General features: G+C 44.1%; 2 protein-coding genes across 3 annotated transcripts; one reads left to right on the forward strand and one right to left on the reverse strand.

Moving 5' to 3' along the window:
* The first annotated feature begins 2489 nt into the window (after positions 1 to 2489).
* On the forward strand, positions 2490 to 4797 carry CG3841 (uncharacterized protein). 2 transcript variants are annotated; one of them, NM_001201830.1, is made up of 4 exons: positions 2490 to 2599; positions 2670 to 3691; positions 3754 to 4204; positions 4330 to 4797. In NM_001201830.1, exons 2-4 carry the CDS (start codon positions 2680 to 2682, stop codon positions 4559 to 4561), a joined length of 1695 nt encoding a protein of 564 aa, NP_001188759.1. In that variant the 5' UTR covers positions 2490 to 2599; positions 2670 to 2679; the 3' UTR covers positions 4562 to 4797. The 2 variants fall into 2 exon arrangements, with proteins under 2 accessions (NP_001188759.1, NP_609300.1); NM_135456.3 differs by lacking the exon at positions 2490 to 2599 and having other exon boundaries at positions 2644 to 3691.
* A 7096-nt stretch (positions 4798 to 11893) lies between these two features.
* On the reverse strand, positions 11894 to 13886 carry CG4382 (uncharacterized protein). Its single transcript, NM_135457.3, has 4 exons — positions 12980 to 13886; positions 12710 to 12923; positions 12198 to 12651; positions 11894 to 12140 (listed from the first exon to the last, which is right to left on the reverse strand). The coding sequence occupies exons 1-4, from the start codon at positions 13865 to 13867 to the stop codon at positions 11954 to 11956; spliced, it is 1743 nt and encodes a 580-aa protein (NP_609301.2). The 5' UTR covers positions 13868 to 13886; the 3' UTR covers positions 11894 to 11953.
* Positions 13887 to 19765: the final 5879 nt, after the last annotated feature.

Raw genomic sequence — 19765 nt, forward strand, 5'->3', positions numbered from 1 at the left:
TAAATTACGTGTTTTAAATACGTTCTAGCTCGTGATATAATAGAATGCCAACATTAAATGCTTAAATATGAAATGATCAAGTTATTACTGGCATAAAAAGATGATTGGATCACTTAAATAATTAGATATTAGGGCCTATTTACCAAACAATCGCTGAGCAATGGTGTGAAAAACATTTGCAGGGATGATTTGAAGGTAAGAAAACCCTTTCCTGAGGATCTCTGCCCGTTTCTTTACCCTTGTCGTGGCGCAAATAAGACGTCACACTCATTACAATACCACAAAGGTCTGGAGAGGAGAGCAACCCTACAAGTATAACTCCACTCGTATCCTGCGAGTCCTTCAGGGCTTTTTTGTTATTTTTGTTTCGCATTCGGGACATTTGCTCACTTGAGCGAGTACGTCGGCGATGTCTCTCAGTACTTTTCCCTTATCCTTTTCATATTGATTACAGGAATATGTTGCCGATTAGGGCCAAGCAAGATGTTAATAACCAAACTGAACCCTTGGCCGGCACTTTTGTGCCCAAATTATCGCATTATGCTCGAATCGCGCGTATGCTTATGCTCGAGAGTACTGAATGCAAAGCATACTTTGATATTGGTCTATTGTTTCGCTATCAGTTATGCAAAATGCCGGAGACCTCGCCCCTTTGTCCTGCCCCTCGCCTTTGTCGGATTGCGATAATTTCCATCTTTAAATATTCATTACAAGACGTCGACGTCTGGGTTTGCCTATCGCTTTGATTGATTACTCAAGTGGTTATCGTGTGCGGCAATTGTTGCTTTACATTGGATTTCCATCGTCTTCGTTCTGCGTATTCTGAATGGGATTGGTATATGGATTGAACTCAGCGAGGGGCGTGACATTTCTTTCATTCTCCTGAAGGAAGAAAAACCCACAAGAAGGAGGCCTGCATGTTGGTCACTTGAGAGTTGCGATTGTTTCCATTCAGTTGTCATCTAATAGCCGAGCCAGTTATTGAAATATCTGCGAATTTGCATGGCTGAGCTGGCTGGTTTTTCTAGTGCTCTCTGAGGCAGCTGCATGAAAATGAAAATTTCGCAATTGTGGAATTAATGAAATCGATCCTTTCATTTTCCTTTGGGGGTGCGACTCTCTAGACCTCCAAGGGCGTGACCTCGACTAAGTAGCTCGAAAGGTTAATAAAGAAAATATACAAGAAAAGTAATGAGTATTATAATATTACCATTGAATAGGGAATTTTATTTTTATAAATTTACATATTAGATTATGACATACTAACACTATGGATTCTCCCACTTAAACCCACAACAATAACATCTGCTAGCGATGCGTGAGAAATTTTTGCATGTCTGAGCTTTGTGGCAACGTCATCAAGCCACAGGAAGCTGCAGCAGCCTGCCACAAAGGGTACACAAAGAGCGTTCAAGTGGCACAGTTTGAGCTTCCACGACTACGACGACGTGGTGATGATGATGATGATGATGATGACGACGATGGCGATGTCTGTCAAGAGGCCACTCATATATTTGCTACAACTCGAGTGGCTCCGTCCAGATCGAGCTTGGACAGGCAGGGTGGTTTCCTTTGGCCTCCGATCCGATCCTCCCGTGGTGCTGCGGTGTGCACATGCGCACTCAAGTGTCCGGAATATTGAGTTGAGCTCCTCAGGAGCAGCGGCAGATTGTCGCAAATTCGTTTTGGGGAGCGCAAATTGTTTCATTTTCGAGTTTTGCTACTCGGCGATGTGTGAAAATTGTTATTTTTGTGATCTGTGAGGGAATATTAATATTCATTGTTGATTAAATTTGAAGATCATCTACTTCCTGGCACAATTAAAAGCCGTCGCAATTAAGGGAATTTATTTCAAAAACGGTCATTGTGGGATTTCCTTCGCCGCCATCATATTCAGTTTTCAATCTGGCTGAAAAGGAGAAATCCGACTGTCGCTGAACTCGAGTAATTACCACTCGGCTTGTGTCAATCAAGGGAAATGCTATATCGTGGGTAGTTTTAATTGAATATTACAAGAGGGATGTGCATTAATAAGGAAATCAATTTAAATCTCAGTCGGCTGGCATGAGAAAAACTAAACTCGAAACTCTAAAAAATCTGCGGGCGTAGGATCCGATCCACACGACCCATGGAAACCAACGGACCCACGACCCATCGGTGGTGCAAATCAGGGTGATGTGTCTAACGTCTGCCAATGGCGAACCCAAATCCGAAACAGAACTCGAAATCTCTCAATGAAGCAATAAGTCTCAATTGAATTGGATTTCGGTCATATAAAGTGCAAGGTAATGAGTTTGAGTTACCAGTTACGAGAGAGCACAGAATTGTTGGCCTAATCTTGTGTTTATTTGGATTTCTTTTGGTCAACACTAAGTCTAATCGTTGGCAACTAATCGATTAAGTTATCTTTAAGTTGTTTTTGAGATAGTACCACCGGAGGAAATAGAAACCGTGCGAAACCTGCAGTCACGGTTCCGCTGAAATACTCGTAACATGCGGGTGCGCACCACCAAAAAGGGGGAAAAACTAATAAAAATATTGCGAAAACTCTGAGAACCGCACAAGATCTCGAACAATTCCCACAGAGAATTTTCATTTGGTAAGAACAAAAAACAGATCATTCAGACTACTCACTCATTATTAAATATTTATATATATATATTTTTTAGAACACTCAGAATGCCTCGATTTTTCCAGTTGACGTGGGCTCTTCTTTTGATTTTAATAGGTTTCACCACTGCTGTTACTTTTATCGGAGATGATCCTGTGGTGGAGCTCTCCTTGGGCAGAATCCAAGGAGATACTATGCAGAGCTTTGGGAACAAGACAATCTACGCATTCAGAGGAATACGATACGCGCAATCTCCAGTGGGACAGCTCCGGTTCGCCAATCCAGTTCCGGAAACTAGTTGGGGTGACGAGGTGTTCAACGCAACATCGGATTCCCTCGTTTGTCCACAACCAGGAGTAGTTTCTTTAATGAGTGAAGATTGCCTAAAGATCAACGTTTTCACGAAGAGCTTCGAGGACAAATTCCCAGTGATGGTGTATATTCATGGCGGAGCCAATGTCCTGGGAAGTGGACACAGCAGCTATGAAGCAGGACCTCAATATTTGCTAGATCAGGACGTAGTTTTTGTGGCTTTTAACTATCGCCTTGGAGCTCTGGGCTTTCTAAGCACAAATAGCAGTGAGACAAAGGGAAACTTTGGTTTCCTCGATCAGGTGATGGCTCTGGAATGGGTAAGGGATCACATATCACACTTTGGTGGTGATCCAGAGTTGGTGACTATTATCGGAATAAGTGCTGGCTCGATGGCAGTCAGTCTACACTTGGCCTCGCCCCTTTCCGCAGGTCTCTTCCATCGGGCAATCCTCATGAGTGGATCGGCCACCAATCACTTTGATATAGATAACCTTTTTTGGACACGAAAACTGGCTCGTGAGCTGGGTTGTCCAATGTATGATCCCACGGATGTGGTGGAGTGTCTCCGAAACGAAACGTGGACACGCATTGTGGAAGTTTGCAAGGCATGGGAAACGTATCAGCTTGTTAATATGAAGTGGAACTACGAGATCGATGGACACTTTCTACACAACCATCCTACGGAGCTAATCAAGGAGGGAAATTTCAACAAGGTTCCCCTGCTAATCAGTTTCACGGCCAATGAATTCGATTACAATGCAAATGGTGTGGTTCGGTTGCTCCTATTTAAATATTTAGTATATCTTTTGACTTTTTTTTATTCGTAGTGCACTTGGAAAACCAGCATCTATTACACGATTTTGCCTCAAACTTTGTGGATTATGCCCCAGAGTTGTTTCTCTATCGCCACGATGCACAAATTGGAGAGAAACTGAAGGATTTTTATCTAGGTGACAATACTACGGAAATCAATTCGGAAAACATAGAGAACTTTGGACAGATCTTTTCTGATGCATATATTGGGCATGGTGTCCATCGTCTGGTCCAACTAGCTAGTCACTTTACCCCAGTTTATTATACGCGAATGGATTACGTGGGTGATCAAAGTCTCTCAGCTCCTTTGAATGGTGAAAACAAGCCCGTAGGAGTGGGCCATGCGGATGATCTGCACTATGTGTTGCCGGGTTATTGGTATGGTCCCTTAATGGCGGCAAATGATTCGGATGTTTTTATGATGGAACGTTTAACCAGCTGGTTTACCCACTTTGCCAAAACAGGGTAAGTATACTAAAGAACAAGAAACTTAAAATGAAACTTTTGTAAACGTCTTGGAGGTGAAATTGAAGAACATATGGCTTTTGATGGTAAACAATAAAATCGATTGAATTCTTCTTCCGTTCCAGGACACCCCTAAACAGCACGGATATTTGGCCACCCTGCAACTCGACGGTCTTGAAGATGCTCTACAACGGGGTGGTGACCCAGGTGGGTTCGCCCGGCTATTCGAATCGATATGCCGTCTGGGACAAACTGTTTCCCACGGCCGCCCAGGGCGGAGGCGCTGCCTTGAAACTCAGTTTCGCCGTGGCCATCGCCACTGGTGTGGCCTCCCGGCTCATCGGGAAATTAATGTAGCAATTAGGTGTGGAAAAAGCTTATCAATAGGCCGTTTAGATTACGCTAATGACCTTCGACCGTTGTTCTCGGCTTGCTCTTCGCTGGAGCAAATGCAGCTATTTACTTTGATTAATTAATCAAGAAAGGCGTGAGATTTTCCCTGTTTCCACTGCGAGCTTAGCTTTTCTTTGGGGGCAATTAGTTATTGGCCTACAGCGGATTGGCTCAGCTTAAATACACATTAATTTGTCTTTAAATGTTTTCGGCTTTACACTTTGTTTTTGGGGGGCGGAACCTTCAAACTCTGACCTCTTTGAGCTTTGAATAATTGTATTTGTCAGGTCAGGTTGGCATGTGTAAAAACAAAATTGCTGTTTACCACTCTGCCCCTGCGTGAAAATCCGAGGGGTTATCCCATTACACAGATGCGCTGCTATTGACATTTACGATTTGCTCTTGCGTGAAAATGCCAAACAATGCGATGGGATACAAAAGGATTATCGCCTCGCCCAGCCCCCTTTTTTGGGGTGGCTGGATGTGAAATGGCAGACTTTTCGTGATGGGGAGTCAATAATTATTTTCGAAGTTGAAAATAAACAAGAGTAGGGTCTTTAAAATATCTTTCTTTACGCTTTACACTCATTAGCACGCACTTTCATTGGGGTCAGGATCCACGTTTAACCCTCTACCAACCACAAAGGACGCACACAAGGACCTGACAAAGTTGGGCAAAAGAAAATATGGAAAATTAACTTGTTAACTTGGCCCATAGAAATATGAGGGGCAAAGGCAAACACAGTCGACTAAGTATACGCATTGTGCCTTATTCCCTTTTGGGACAGATATATATGTATGTATATCCCACAAAAAGGTGGGCAAGTCAACTTGACAAGGACCACGACATGACCTGGCATTTGGTGACATGACGGGAATGACAATGAAAATGGGCAAAACATTTGCAAATTTTTAATTAAATTTCCCTCAACATTAACACATAGTTGCGCTTTTCAATCGAGATTGATGGAGATTAAAGGGTAACACCTTTCCCATCTGGCAGCTGGAATTTGCGGAAAGAGTTGTGTACAGTGGCTTTTGTGGCTCAATTACAATAAGTCTATTAAACTTATGTCTGCGGCCTGTCTAGACAACAAACCGATCGTCTGAGGATCGTGGACCGAGGATACGACCCCGATCAGTCACAATGTCTCCTGTCTAGGAACAAAATCGAGAACTGAGCGCGTGCCCCTTTTGACTTTGGCCCTTTGTGGGCCTCTAACAAAACAGAAACATCCTCGATGGTCTCGAAGGTGAGGGTATGATCATGATGATGGGATGATGATGCGAAGGTGTTCCAGCTGCCGATTCGATTGTGGCTGCGTCTCGATTTCACTTTCGCTACGCCTGCGCCATGGTTTTTCGATGGAAAACCTGGCCAGATCCCGATCCCGATCCCGATCCCTTGCTCTTTTTGTGACGCATCATCATCATCATCCCCCTCAACCAGCTCGCGTTGTGGGTTTGATTACGTTTTTATTGAGCTCACAAAAGGAGTAAACATTTTGAAGTAGCGCCAAGGATCGAATGCTTTATAGGCTTGTCAGCGGTCCTGTCTGGTATGGTCTGGTTCTGGTCCTGGTCCCGGTCTTGGTCTCCTGTCTGAAAAATGCTCGATCCCCGTTTATGCGTTCTGTCAACATATCGGATTACGCCCGCCCCCCCCGACCCATAATCGCTAATGACAATACAAATTGAGAGAGTGGTGGCAGAGAAGTGGGGAAGGATTCGATTCCATCGGCTTGGGAATCGGGATATAGGGAGATTTCGGCCAGAGCAGCGCTTTGTTATGCGTAATTTCTGGGAAGACCCAGGCCACTTGGTTGTTGGACAACACGCACGAAAGTATTTTATTTTGGCTGTCCTTTTCAAGTGAGTTCGGTTTTATTCCATGGGGATGGGTTGCAATCGAAGAAAGGCAGCCCAATTGATTGATATTCGTGGAAGGATCTGCTCGGACAGAGCTTTGATCACAAAAGGACGATCTCTTCGAAATCGGTTTTCACTTTCCCAACAACTCCATTAATTTCCATAACCACTTCGCTGGCGCCTACAATCTTTCCATTTACAAATACAATTTCCCTGCTCTGCGGTTAATTACATATTTATACAAATCCAATTCGCTGTGATTAATGATTTTGGATCCTTCCCGCACTTGCCGTAAATGCCAGACTCGAACAACCGACATCAAAGCGACTGGAAAAAAGGACATTCGTATCTGTTTGTTTGTTTGTTTTGGGTGAAAGTGTTCACATCAAACGACCTTAAAATTAATTGTCTTCCCCTTTTCCACGTTTTAGTTTCATTTGTGGGGTCCGTGATTCACAACTTGATTATTCGATAACCAAAGTGCCGAGGTCACATATGAACTGGCTATACAAAGAGTGCCCCATTGTCCCGCTGTCTATCTCAGGCTACTCCAAGTTCCAAGCTGCCTTGTGTGTGGTCGCCGGTTGAGTGTCTTTTGTTGTTCGCTCGGCTATATCGTTGTCGCTTTTGTTTGAAGGCCCGGCGACCAAAACGACATCGGCTAAAAGGAGCGAGCTATCATAATTATGCATGTTTTGGACCTTTGGGGTTAATAGACATGTTTACGAACGGCTCCGGAGGACCACCGAGCTCGATTAATGATAATCAAAGTCAATAATCGACCCCTTTGCTCTTTGATATGTGTAGCGTGTAACTAGCCACAAATCAATCGACTGCAACACACCCACTTTCGATTGAGATTGCAATCTTTTGCACCCAATTCGAGGGCCATAAAAAGCGCAACCACCCACAAGTGGGCGAAACCATCCAAATAGTCGCAATACTCATTACAAGCGCGTTAAGTGCCATTTTCCCCGACTCTCGCCCTTTGCAAATATTTGTTTGCAGTTTTCCGATACGCGACTCCTGTCACTCCCCCCACCCCCCGCTCTCGTTCCTGCCCCTAATCCTATTCCTATTTCCCGAGCCTTCGTTGTCAGATGTGATTATTAATGTGCTTTAAATAATGAAAATGAAACAACATCCGAGTGGCACCCTCAACAACCGACCGAAATCAGTGCGCCCTCCAACGACGTATGCTAGTTGTCACAAGGGTGCGACGCTTTCCAGGACTCTAAGCGCAGGACTCGAGTGCCAGAAGGACCAACTAATGAGTGTAAACAACGGATGGATGCCGGAAAAAATACAGCAAACAAACTGCCACAAACTGTTTGATTTGTCGCTCAGGACTAATGAAACCAAACATTAGCGAGCCCAGGACAAACGCCCCTTCCACTAATCTCTCCCCCCCTCCCGGCCGCCAGGGAAAGATAGCTCGGAGGACTTGGTCCTGAACTCGGGGGTTGCCTCTGCGGATTGTTGCAATTTTTTTTTTTTGCTGTCCATGAAAGGGATGTTGCTAGAGTGTGCACTGAAGAAAAATATTAAATTCATTAAATTGAAAATACTTATTGTATTTTAAATTAAAATAACAATAAACCTTAGCCTTAACCTTACATGCTAATAAAAAGCTAATATAAAAATTTAGTACATAGTTATTTTGTTGCACGCATGCAAATAAACATCCTTAAATGCCATCAGTTTTGCTCTCAGTGTAGAATACCGACTGTTTGTCCTGGCAATGGGTTCCTGTAAGTTGATTACGTGGTTGACGTTGACACTGAACTACAATATGAGGGCACGGAATGCGGCTGCATCCTACTTTTCCTCTGGCTGCTTCTGCAGCAGCTGTCTTCACGTGAACTGCAATCGAGGCGATGGGACACTCAACTCTTCATCACCTTGTGGCACCTCTGACTAGTGGAATATAAAACAAAGAGCTACGTGATCGCACTGGCTAATGCTCCTCATCGGTAGCCACCTGGGGGTGTGGACTACTAAATATACATTTATAAACAGAGCGCCAGTTTCAGGGGTCAAGCAGAGCAACTGTATCCGAACTGGGAGCTGGAGTCGAAGTAACCGGTACCGAACTCGTGGGAAACTCTCTCGAGTGGCATGCGGGTGTGGTTTTCCTTCTGCGAGTGTGTTTTTGGCCACAATTAATGAAATTGTATTCTATGCCACAATTTCGTGTGATTAATAGTCCGGCGTTTGAGCTTGGAGTCTGGGAAATGGAAATGGAAATACCCCAATGGGCCCCCGGGCGCATCTTGATGCACTTGTTCTAATGAGCTCCAATGGACAGCTTGTGGCAGGTATGTTATTGAGCAATTAGTTAAACGATCGACTAAATCGTTGACAGTCATCTGGGATTCCTTAACATCAATCAGAGCTGCAACTTTTACAATTTGTCATCGATTTGTTGGTTCTAGCCACCAGTAGAATTTCTGACATGCTCATTAAAGTTTATCGGAGTGTTTTCAGGAAAAGCAGCAGAGTGGAGAAGAATAAAACAAATAACTCGAGGGCCGAGGAATGCGAGGGCATCCAAGGCTCATAAAACTTCAGATCTCCACGTAAAGGTACTTGAGGCAGGGTCTGGCTGACCCATTCCATTAAGCAATCCACCCCTCTGTCAGTTAGTCAATAAGCGAGACACCGTGCAACACGATCCATCATCGCAAGTCGAAAGCTGCACAAAACTATTATTGAAACCCGATGCCGCGATGACAACAGATATACATATATGTATGTATGTATATGCTCGCAGATATTTGACATCCGAAAGATGCGATGCGTTGCTGATGGGGGAGACTAACTGACTGACTGACTGACTGACAGATCATCGGTACTAGCCCTCAGCATGGGATCTTGAAATGGCGGACGCAGCTTGCGATCGGCACGCGACTTTTCCAAGCTGCCACTTCAAATGGTTTCCAATAAGCAGCGCCGCAGGACCATGGTTGTTATTAAAAAAAAAAAAAAACAAAACTCCGCCAGGATACTCCATCTAACCCACCTCCAGTTGCTAATGGCTTTCTCGCCAGCTTATCAGCTTATTTTCATCAGCGACTGATGGATCGCCCACACGCCGCACGCAATTGTCTGTTAAATGTTTTTCACTCGTCATATTTTCCATTTTCCATTTCCCTATGGCTATGCTAATAATTCGAGGGAAAGTCGGTGAATGCGGTAGTGAGTGCCATGGCCCATAAACTCGGATAATTCCAGCGCACGCCACATGCCTCGAGTCTTCTTATCAGAAGCTCCTGGTGGTAATTACCCATGTGGGTGATTTCAAGTGGTGAGCGTTTTTGGGCACATGCCTATGCAGATTTTCGTAGTAAGTCTTCGGGTATTTCATATTTGTAATGCTAGAAACTATATATATTTATAAATATATACTACCTTCTACACTACCCATGGATCTCCCCACAGCCAATGGACCATGAAAATATGTCAATGCCTCCATCTCCATCTCCATCGGCTGAACTTAACCCATTAAATGCCTGGCATAGTTTTCAGTCCAGCACAGACTGCCAAGTGAGTCATAAATTGTGGAGTGCAAGGCACATTATCCATTGCTGGATAAAAAAAAACAAAACTAAAAGAGTGGAGGGCCAAGGAGTCAGTTGCACATAGGTGGACACTTTCCGGCTGCAATAGTTGTAGTTGCAGTTGTGGCTGTTGAAGTTGCAACTTCAGCTGCTGCTGATGCTGTCGTTGTTGTTGTTATTTATGAGTTTTGTGATGTTTGTGCAAATTTTTCTATGTAAGAGAGGACAACGCTGGAGCCTTGCGACCGAATCGCCTTTGTTTTTGGCCAACTCGCGCCGTTTCGAACTGTGTCTCTGGCTTATCGCGCGTCAATTGCCAGACAACTTCATTGCCAACTTTGGCCGCAGCTCGGCGAGATTCCTGCGCACCGATGTTGACAGCAGGAGTTCCAAGCACGCGTCTTGGGCATTTTCTTGGGCATTGGGATGTGGGGATTAACCACAAGGTAGGTGTTAGCTCTTGCGGTTCCATGGGAGTCCGCCGCTTTGCCTGGCAATCTAATTACATTTTGTGGGCAAGCAAGCAAGCGCAGAGCAAAATTCAACTGCTCTCTGAGCGATTTCCATCAGTCAATAAAACCTGGCCGCCAACACCAGGCCAACAATTCCTCGAGAGGATGGTGGAGTCGCAGCAGGAAACGCAGACACCTCATGGGACCTGGAACCATCTGATATGATTTGGACACTGCGGGGCTTTGGGATTGCCAATGCAGCGCTCTCACAACTTTATTTGCGCTTTGGCAGTTCGCGGAAATCGAAATCTTCGGCGACGCTTGGCCTCTTGTCCAAAATATTTCGCTGGAAATTGGAATGCCATAGTCCATCGGAAACCCACTGCCGCCTGAAACTTTCCTCCTCTCTTATTCTTTTTGTTTTTCTTCTTTACTTTTTGTTTTTTGCTAGCATCTAACAAATTATGGCACACAGACAGCATATGCTCCCAATTGCCGATCTCGATTGCTGATCTCTTTCTGGCTCCGCTGACAAGCGAAACAATTAAAACTAAAGTGGAAACGATCAAAATGAGCAACCCCGACATGCATTGATCTATAGCCGGCGATATCGCACCGCATTCGGTTGCCTTGCAATTTGCATAAATTAATATATTACAATTTTCCAACTGGTGGCACCCCCGCAGGACCTTTTCGGGTGGCGTGACTCATGATGGACTTTTCAATTGCCAATTGGAAGGATGAGTGGATAGATGGATGGATGGATGGATGGTTGGATAGATGGGTGGTTGGATCGGGAGCGTCATGTGTTGCCCACTATGCTAATGAGCGGAGGGCAGGACACGAGCCACTCGAATTGGACGACTATCCGCTTTTGACATTGTCATGCTCTGGAGCGTAACCAAACTCCGATAAGAGCAATAAAAACGAAAATACATTGGTGAGCGACCCACTAACAGCAAAGTGGATGAGGCTACAACGTCACAGATGTGCGGTGGCAGCAAGTCAGGCTTCTGCGGCGGTGGTCTGCACGGGGAGAAATGATCGTGCTAAATGATGTCATGTGTCTATATATTCATTCATATATTTAAAGTATAATCTTATAATCATTTATACTTTTCCATGTTTATAAGGCTGCAGAGCATGAACATATGATAAACTTTTTTGTGCCTGAAATTTCTCTCAGTGTCGAAGCATAGCACGCGATCGCCGACAACCCATAATGCACGACACGTAGAGCTGTTATCGGGTGCCGACTGTCGTATAATATATGCACCCACACAGCGATGACACGAAGACCCAAAACAAATTTCAGGGGGGGAAGACCATCAAATTGGAGAGTTGAAAATATGCCAATTGGCGTGTCACTTGGCAACTGTGCAACAGCAAAAAAAAAAAACAAAGTGAAGCAATTTAAATAAATATGCCCAGTGGCCTGTATTTGATAAGTACAGTTGTGCTCAAAGCATCGTCCTTTAAACCTCCTTCGTCTGACGCCGCCAGTTGAGCGGAAATAGTCGTTTCCAGATCTCGTAGTTCTCGGCGTTCAGATTCTCCTCCAGAGTTATGTGCTTTCCAATGTCAAGATAGTAACGCTTTTTGAAGCTAAAAGGTCGCCAGCGTATATCCCTCAGAGCCAAATCGGTGGGTTTATTGGGATCGCTAAAAAAAAAAATACCTATTAAGTTGATTATTTAACAAAAAATATTTCGGTATTACCCCTTGTAAGCGAAGGCTGAGAACATGCGGACCATAATATCAACCATGCGAAATTCATCATCATCTTCCGTAAACATGCGACTTATCGAGGGTTCCACAAACAGATACATCAGATCATCGTGGTGGACGACACCATAGGGTGCATCTTCTGGGTAATAGATGTGACTCCTTGCACCCTGATACGAGAAACGATAGTAGTAGACCTTCGTAGACCTGGCAGCCAGATGGACAAAACGATGGATTCCGAAACCGGTCAGGGCATCCGAATAGAGATTAGATAAAGCCTCCAGCGAACGATTCGCATCGATGAGTTTATCCGGGAAGTAGTGGTTCCTTAGCTCCTGACTTATGTTACATGCTCGGGCATCACTAGTGTTGTACATGAAGAACACGGGGGCCAGGGACTCAAAGTTTTCATTTAGAGCACTCAGCAGAGTTGGACTTTGGAGAATGGCTAGGGATCCTTATATGTTATTACATTAATTTTAAGCCTATAAGTTTATTACACTTACATAAAGCTGGGCCAACAAACTCATCCTTCGTCATTCCCGTTATGATGGGTACCTTCATGAAATCATCGTTTTGGTAACTTCTTATAGGTTCCTCAACCAGAAAGCGTTCCTGTCCAAAGTCTGGCTCAATAACAGGCTTCCACAATATCAAGGGATTGTTCCTGTCAAACTCAAACATTTTCGGCAAGGTGTTTGCAAATTCCAGGTAGTGTTTCTATAAATTAAATATATTAACAAACGATTAGGATAACTCCTTTCTCATTTGCTAACCCCTTTAAGGCAATCCATCATTTCGGTAACGTTCTCCGTGTGGCAGTGGAGCAAGGTGGCCTGCTTGGTGGCCACATCCATTTGGTGATCCGGTAGTGACCATTGACCAGTTACTGCTCCGCTCATTACGATGGCTTTATGAAAGAGACCCCTTGACATGGGTGAAACCATGTGCAGAGTTACTGCCATCGCTCCAGCACCGTAACCCAAGAGGGTGATAGAGCTAGGATCTCCTCCAAAGCGAGAGATGTGCAACTTGACCCATCGAAGTAGCTGCACCTGGTCCTTGAGTCCCATATTGCCCGGTGCTTCCCTTGTTCCTGTGGCCAGAAATCCCAGCGATCCCAGGCGATAATTGAAGGTGACCAGCACCAGTCGACGATTCATAAAGTACTGAGGACCAGCGAAGTTTTTACTCTGACCGGAAAGAGAGTAAAAACCACCAGGATGGATGAATACGATCACCGGTCTTCTAACATTCGGTTGCGACTCGCTGGGCAGCTCCTTGGTGTATATATTAACGCGGAGGCAATCCTCGCTCACATCTCCACTAACAAGTCCCAGTTGTGGGCACTTGGGACCATCGAAGGTGGCATCCAGTGTATCAAACCATTGCTCCACAGGTTCTGGTGGCTGGAAACGAAGTCGATCCACTGGTGGTTTTGCATATGGTATTCCACGAAAGGCATAGAAATTTCGACCTGATTGCGAGGGAAGAATAGTTCCACGAATCTTGCCCAAAGCTGTGGTGATGACCAGATCCGAAAGTTCCTTGTTGCTTCCAATGGGATCCTCCTCGTCCGGTATAGCCTTGCTGAGATCTTCATCGCTGTTTTGGCCAGAAGCAAGACCACAAAGGAGCAGAACGAATCCGCAAAGACGCCACATTCTGCCAAGCTCGACGCGATACTGTGGAGGCTGGAGCATCAGATCCAGGCTTTTATAGCCGCCGTTCTGACTGGGATTATGTCACATAAAGTGCAGAAATTGATGCGATTCCACTGCGCCACTGACATTGGGCGTCGGTTGTTTGCGATCTTTTCCCATATCCAATTGCCAACTGGGCTTGTAGCTAGCGGCAATCCATAAATTACCCACCGCTGACCACTTCCCACACACACCCATCTCAGCATAATCCCGACGGCCCACGCCAGTATCTCCTGGATCTGTTATTGGCCCGCTCCAATTTTCCCACGTGAACTTGTTTGCGTGCTTGCGGCTTATTAGATTAGGTGTGCGCCGGAACACCCTGCTAACCCCGACTTAACCTCGGCGACCTATCCCAAAAAAATTAGAGCCGAAAAGCGATCCTTAAATGCCCGCTAATGGCGTTTAATGGTGAGCACAAAAGGTGCGCAAGTCATAAACTTTGGCGAGGGCACATCCCTTGGCAGGAAAAGGAAAAGAAACCCCTGAGATATCGTCGAGACCCCGAAACTGATGAAGTGTGTGAAGAGATCCATTGTGCCCGTCTTCCTTTCGATCCGCTCGCTTCCTTTCTTCCGATCCTTTACTGTGTGTTTTCTAGATCGGACAAAGGCGTGCTAATTGGATTTATATTGGTCTCTTGAAGGGAAAAGGGAACTGGTAGCTGCTTCTGGCCAAGGGTATCTGCCCCGGGGCAGTGTGAAAATGCTTTGTTTTCCACTCTTTGACGAAGTAATCCAATAAATATGCTACGATCTTCAATGGGAACCGAATGCTACAGAGGGAAGCTATTACAATTTGATTAAAGGAAACTTTTAAGGGTTTCCATCAAGAAAATTTTCAGCTCATCAGGAGGGTATATGATATGATATGATATTTAACAATAAATATCTATAAGTATGGTAGCTCAAAAGGTACTTTTAACTATATAGATAAAAAAGGGTACTTGAATTTTAGATATTTTCTCGTATATTGGATTAGATTTGTATAAATATAATTATCACATAGAAGTGCATCTCGCTTTGTCCTTAACTTAAATTCTCTTTCTGTGGACTATATATTTTTTTTATAAATTATAATTTTGTCCGCAGGGGCTCAACACTCTCAAAGACCACAAGTTACTTTGGTTGGAAACTGAAAATTGATGGCTCTACCAACTTGCAGCTGAAGAGGATTCCCTCTGGCTCTGCTCACGTAGAGGTGACATCTTCTCGGCTCCTTGGGTGTTGTTTGCTGATTCTGTGGTCGTCATCATCGTGCCTCGCATTACCTGGTAATTGTAACGTCAGCCAAGGCACGGGCCCGGCAGGTGGCAGCCAAGACAGACGGCCTCCGACGGCCTGACGCTAATGACACCAAACACCGACGACGATGATGTCTTGCCATGCGCCACAGGATGCGTCTGGCCATGGACCAGGTTCGGTGGCTTCCTCGGGCGGAGATGTGTGAGATGTTGTGGCGTTTCGAGGTGTGAAGTGTGCAATTGCCCTCGGGCATTGCATTTCCTGCAGAGTTCTTCAGACGACCCGTGGTGATTTTGTGGGATTTTCCTTATAAAAATGTTAGAATCTTAATTTCCACTCTGATTTAATTACCAGACATTTAGCGAAGTGAGTTGTGTGTGGGCTTTAGTTTATGGTACCTGGAAAACTGGAGAAAACTAGAGAGCCGAGATAGCAATCGATATGGAAAACAGCGATGGTAATCAGTAAGGAATTCGATAGATGATATTGGCAAGCATGACTGTCAAAAGGTATAATTTATTAGCCCGAAATTAGCATCGAATTTTGTTTTGGGAGTGGTTCTATTCATCGGGCCCAACCCTCACCTCCCCTCCGGAAAATGTCCTTTGACTAATGAAACGTTTGCCATGGTTGCAGTTGCATTTTTCGAGTGTCCTGCTGACGAGGTCGTTCTGGGCCAAATGATTCGAGTTATTTATGGGCCACAAAATCGCGGTGGTTGCTGCTCCCTTCATTGTTTTGTTGTTTTGGTTGTTTACCTACCGTTTTTGGGCCTACATAATTCCACATAAAAATTTCCAAATATTTCGCCATGCATTTTGGTTATCCTATTCGACTATTATTATTGTTATTTGCCTGGTGTGTCCGCTGCTAATTTGAATGCGATAATACGCCCGCGATTCTGTTGTTAATTAGTGGGATTTGTTTAGGTGGTTTTTATGATTCCGATGGAGCCTCCGCTTCAGGCACGCGACAAAGTTGAAATGGCAAATGCGGGAAGGGAAAAGGAATAAAGTGCATCAAATCGTGTGTTAGTAATGCTTTGGGCAAAGAGACAAAAAAGGTATAATGGTGTACATGGCAAACATACATTTATGCGATTTTATTATTCGAAAAAGGTGTACGGTATATATGAAGTCTGTAGATACTTTTCTTTTTCGTGTTAGTAATAGGACTGATTTAACTTAAAATTGGTCACGAATCTCATATACAGGCAAGGTAATATATACATTTTTATATTTTAGACATTATAAAATGTAATATTTAATTTGAAATATTTTTGGGTGTTTGTTCCAACTATATGAAGTCTGTAGATACTTTTCTTTTTCGTGTTAGTAATAGGACTGATTTAACTTAAAATTGGTCACGAATCTCATATACAGGCAAGGTAATATATACATTTTTATATTTTAGACATTATAAAATGTAATATTTAATTTGAAATATTTTTGGCTGTTTTTTCCAACTATCTTGTTTGCACACCTATAACAATATCCCCGAACAATGCAATTTAAATATCCATTAGGCAGCACTGCCTGCCAAAACAGCTGCCCCGACTGATGAGCTGATTGACTGGCTGACTGGCTGACTGACTGACTGTCTGGCGGTTCGATATCAATCACTCCCCTGAATGCCGCCGAATCCCAAAATCCGCATATGCAAAAAGAGGCGCATGGAAATAATCAGCGCGACATAAACAGCAATCGAGGGAAACGGTAAAAACTGTCAAAGGCAATTGTCAGTGGCTTTGTTTGGACTTTAGGGGCAAATCCCAGCCGCTAGAATGATCGATCATCACGGGTTGGGATCAATGCATCAATCTCGAGTGGGCCGGCTCAAATGCCCAAATGATCGTGGGAGTTTCTCGTTTTGTATCTTCTAGTTTGCACCTTTCGAGGCTCGCGCTGAAATCCAAAACAGAATGCTGAGCACGTGCTGACGTCGGAGACCCAGTGCCCGCAAGGCATTTAAATCTCCAAGTGTCGTCTAGTCGGAGCAACTGAAGCGACAGAAGAAAACGGGGAAAATGATGGAGTAAAGGAGCGAAGGACCAGCATAACTCGGGGCCACAAGAAGTGCAGCTGTTGCAACTGGCGGCTTGCCGCAGTCTTAGCCACTTCCTCTTCGTGGTCTGCTTGAAAAGTGCCGAGTGTGGAGTGGGGCCAACTGAAGTTAACCCGTGCCATCGCCATCGCCATCCTCATCCTTACTCATTCCATCTACGTGCCCTGCATCCACACGCCCATAATTTTCGAAACCAAATTAATTGTTGTTATTATTTACTTTGGTTCGTTCTGGGCCGCATCGTTCTGTTAGCCGCCGTACCACCTGTTATCCAGTTACACTAATTGAATATCAATATTCTGATTCCGCCGACTGCACGCAGCACTTTTCATTTCTATAATCCCCCATTGATGGCCTGATAAGTTAGGCTCAATCTGAAGCTCAATCGCAAGCTCAAGTCCATGTCATAATCATAATCATAATCGTAATCATAATCGTAATTAACTTAAACGGTTATGCGCACCGTTCACTTTGTGGCGTCTCCGATCCCCGTTTGCCGATCTCCGAACCTCAATCCCGTCCAGCTGCTCTTGAGGCAGGTCAAGTCGTGCGTGCCGCTGTCGTCTGGTTTTTTGGTCTGGGATCGGGAATCTGGGATCTAGACGGGCTGGGATGACTTGATTACAGCCACATGCGGGATGTTGGTCAGAGATTTTTCACTTCGCAATTGTAGGCCATCTGCTGCTTCTACGTTGTAGGTTGCTAAACGAAATCGAAATCAGCAATCCAGTTAAGCTGCCTTGGCCATCTAGCCAGAATCATCATCACCCAGTTAGTCTGAGCTTATCTTATCGCGTTATCAGAGACACAGAAGCACTGGCTTTTAATTAATACGCTTTATATAAGAAGTTTGGTCAAGACGAAAGAAAGGGCAGAAAGCCGGTCTTAAGAATATCTGATAATTTTCTTTACAAAAGAAGCCGATTAACAAAGATAGTATGTTTACTATTTATGAATCATTTTATAAAAAAAAAAAAATAATTGCAAAAATCTAATCTATGACACATTTTTGTATCTTTTCAGGCATTTATCGTTTATACAAGGCTTAAATTTTACTATTACAATTGAATTATTCAAGATACATTTTATAAGGATTCATTTATAAATCAATAATATCAACACACATTTTTTGGAACAGAAGAAACGCCAAGGGGCCCGAGGCATCTAACTGCATATGGAAACACCCCAATTGTGTATCCACGAATTCCATCTTCGATTTCCCATTATGAGGGTCGAGTTCCTTGACATAGCACTACGGTACTGTATGTTCCGTTCCCCAATCAAGCTGCTCATGAGCAAAGCACATTAGGCCCGGAATGGGATCCCGCCCCAAGCTCATTATGCAAACAATAAGTTGGAGGGAGTTGGTTGACGACGATGTCGGGAGCCAAGTGCGCCGGGTTGATTACGCCCCGAATTTGCCGAATTTTCAACAGTCCATTTAGCTGATTAAAGTGTAGGACAGCGCAACTGCGGCAGCGATGCGATTTCGGGTAATTTGGGTGATGAGGAAATGGCAGGGTCTTTAAGCACCTCCGGTGCGAAAATTACAGTTCGCGATCTGCGTAATATTGGCACCTTACATGCCATATATTGGACCACTATCTGTACTCGCTACTTTTGATATCTCCTCTTTTTTTTTTTGCCCGAACCATGGCTTTTTGTGGCTTTTTGATTGTTCTGTTAGGCGAAAGAAGTCATAAAATTAAATTTATGGGTCATAATTTTACGATCAAAAGTAATTCGCCCGAGAAGATGGTCTGTCTTGGGGCCATCGAAGCAATCCACCCTTGTAATTGGGTTCTAATCGAGCTCACTTATGAGACCACGACTCCTCCAAGAGGGCCATTAGTATTGGCCTAACACGTCGAGGGCTCCGCAGACATTTGTCAAAATTTACGAGAAACTTTAAAAATCAATTCCTCTTGTTCACGTTATTGTTGTTGTGCTGGTTGTTTTGTGGGTGATGTGAGTGGATATCAATCAGTCAATAGGCAAAACATTAATCCGATGAGCTTTGCTCTAGGCTCTGGGTCTCTGACTTCGTCTATTAGCGGACCTCCCAGCGTGACGGCCAATTAATTGCGTAAATGGAAAAATTGCCTTCGGTCTTTGTCTTTGCTGGGTGCCACAAAGTCACACTTCACTGTGGTCCGAGATTCGGCTACAGTCGAAGAAACAATTTGGTCGAATGTGTCAACAATCAAGTATCTGTGCAGTCCGCCATAGGGGTCATCAATATCGACGGATGTGTAGAAGATTTTTCTTAATTAGGATAGCGCCTCACTAAAGCTTTTCCCGAAGCTGTTACCTATATAACATATTTCAGAAAATATAGGTAAAACATAAACATATACATATAAACATATACAACTTCAAGCATTTTTCTTGGTGCAGTACACCAAATTAATTATTATTATTTTTGGGTCGAAAGCTTGAAAACCCATTACACCAGTTTTTATTTATTTTAACAGATCGATGATTAATTTGATGCGCCAAAAATGAAATTATGGAAATATTTTGGAACACAATGGCTTAGATGCCCCAATGA

This window comes from Drosophila melanogaster, chromosome 2L (assembly GCF_000001215.4).
Source record: "Drosophila melanogaster chromosome 2L".
In the NCBI taxonomy this organism is placed as follows: domain Eukaryota; kingdom Metazoa; phylum Arthropoda; class Insecta; order Diptera; family Drosophilidae; genus Drosophila; species Drosophila melanogaster.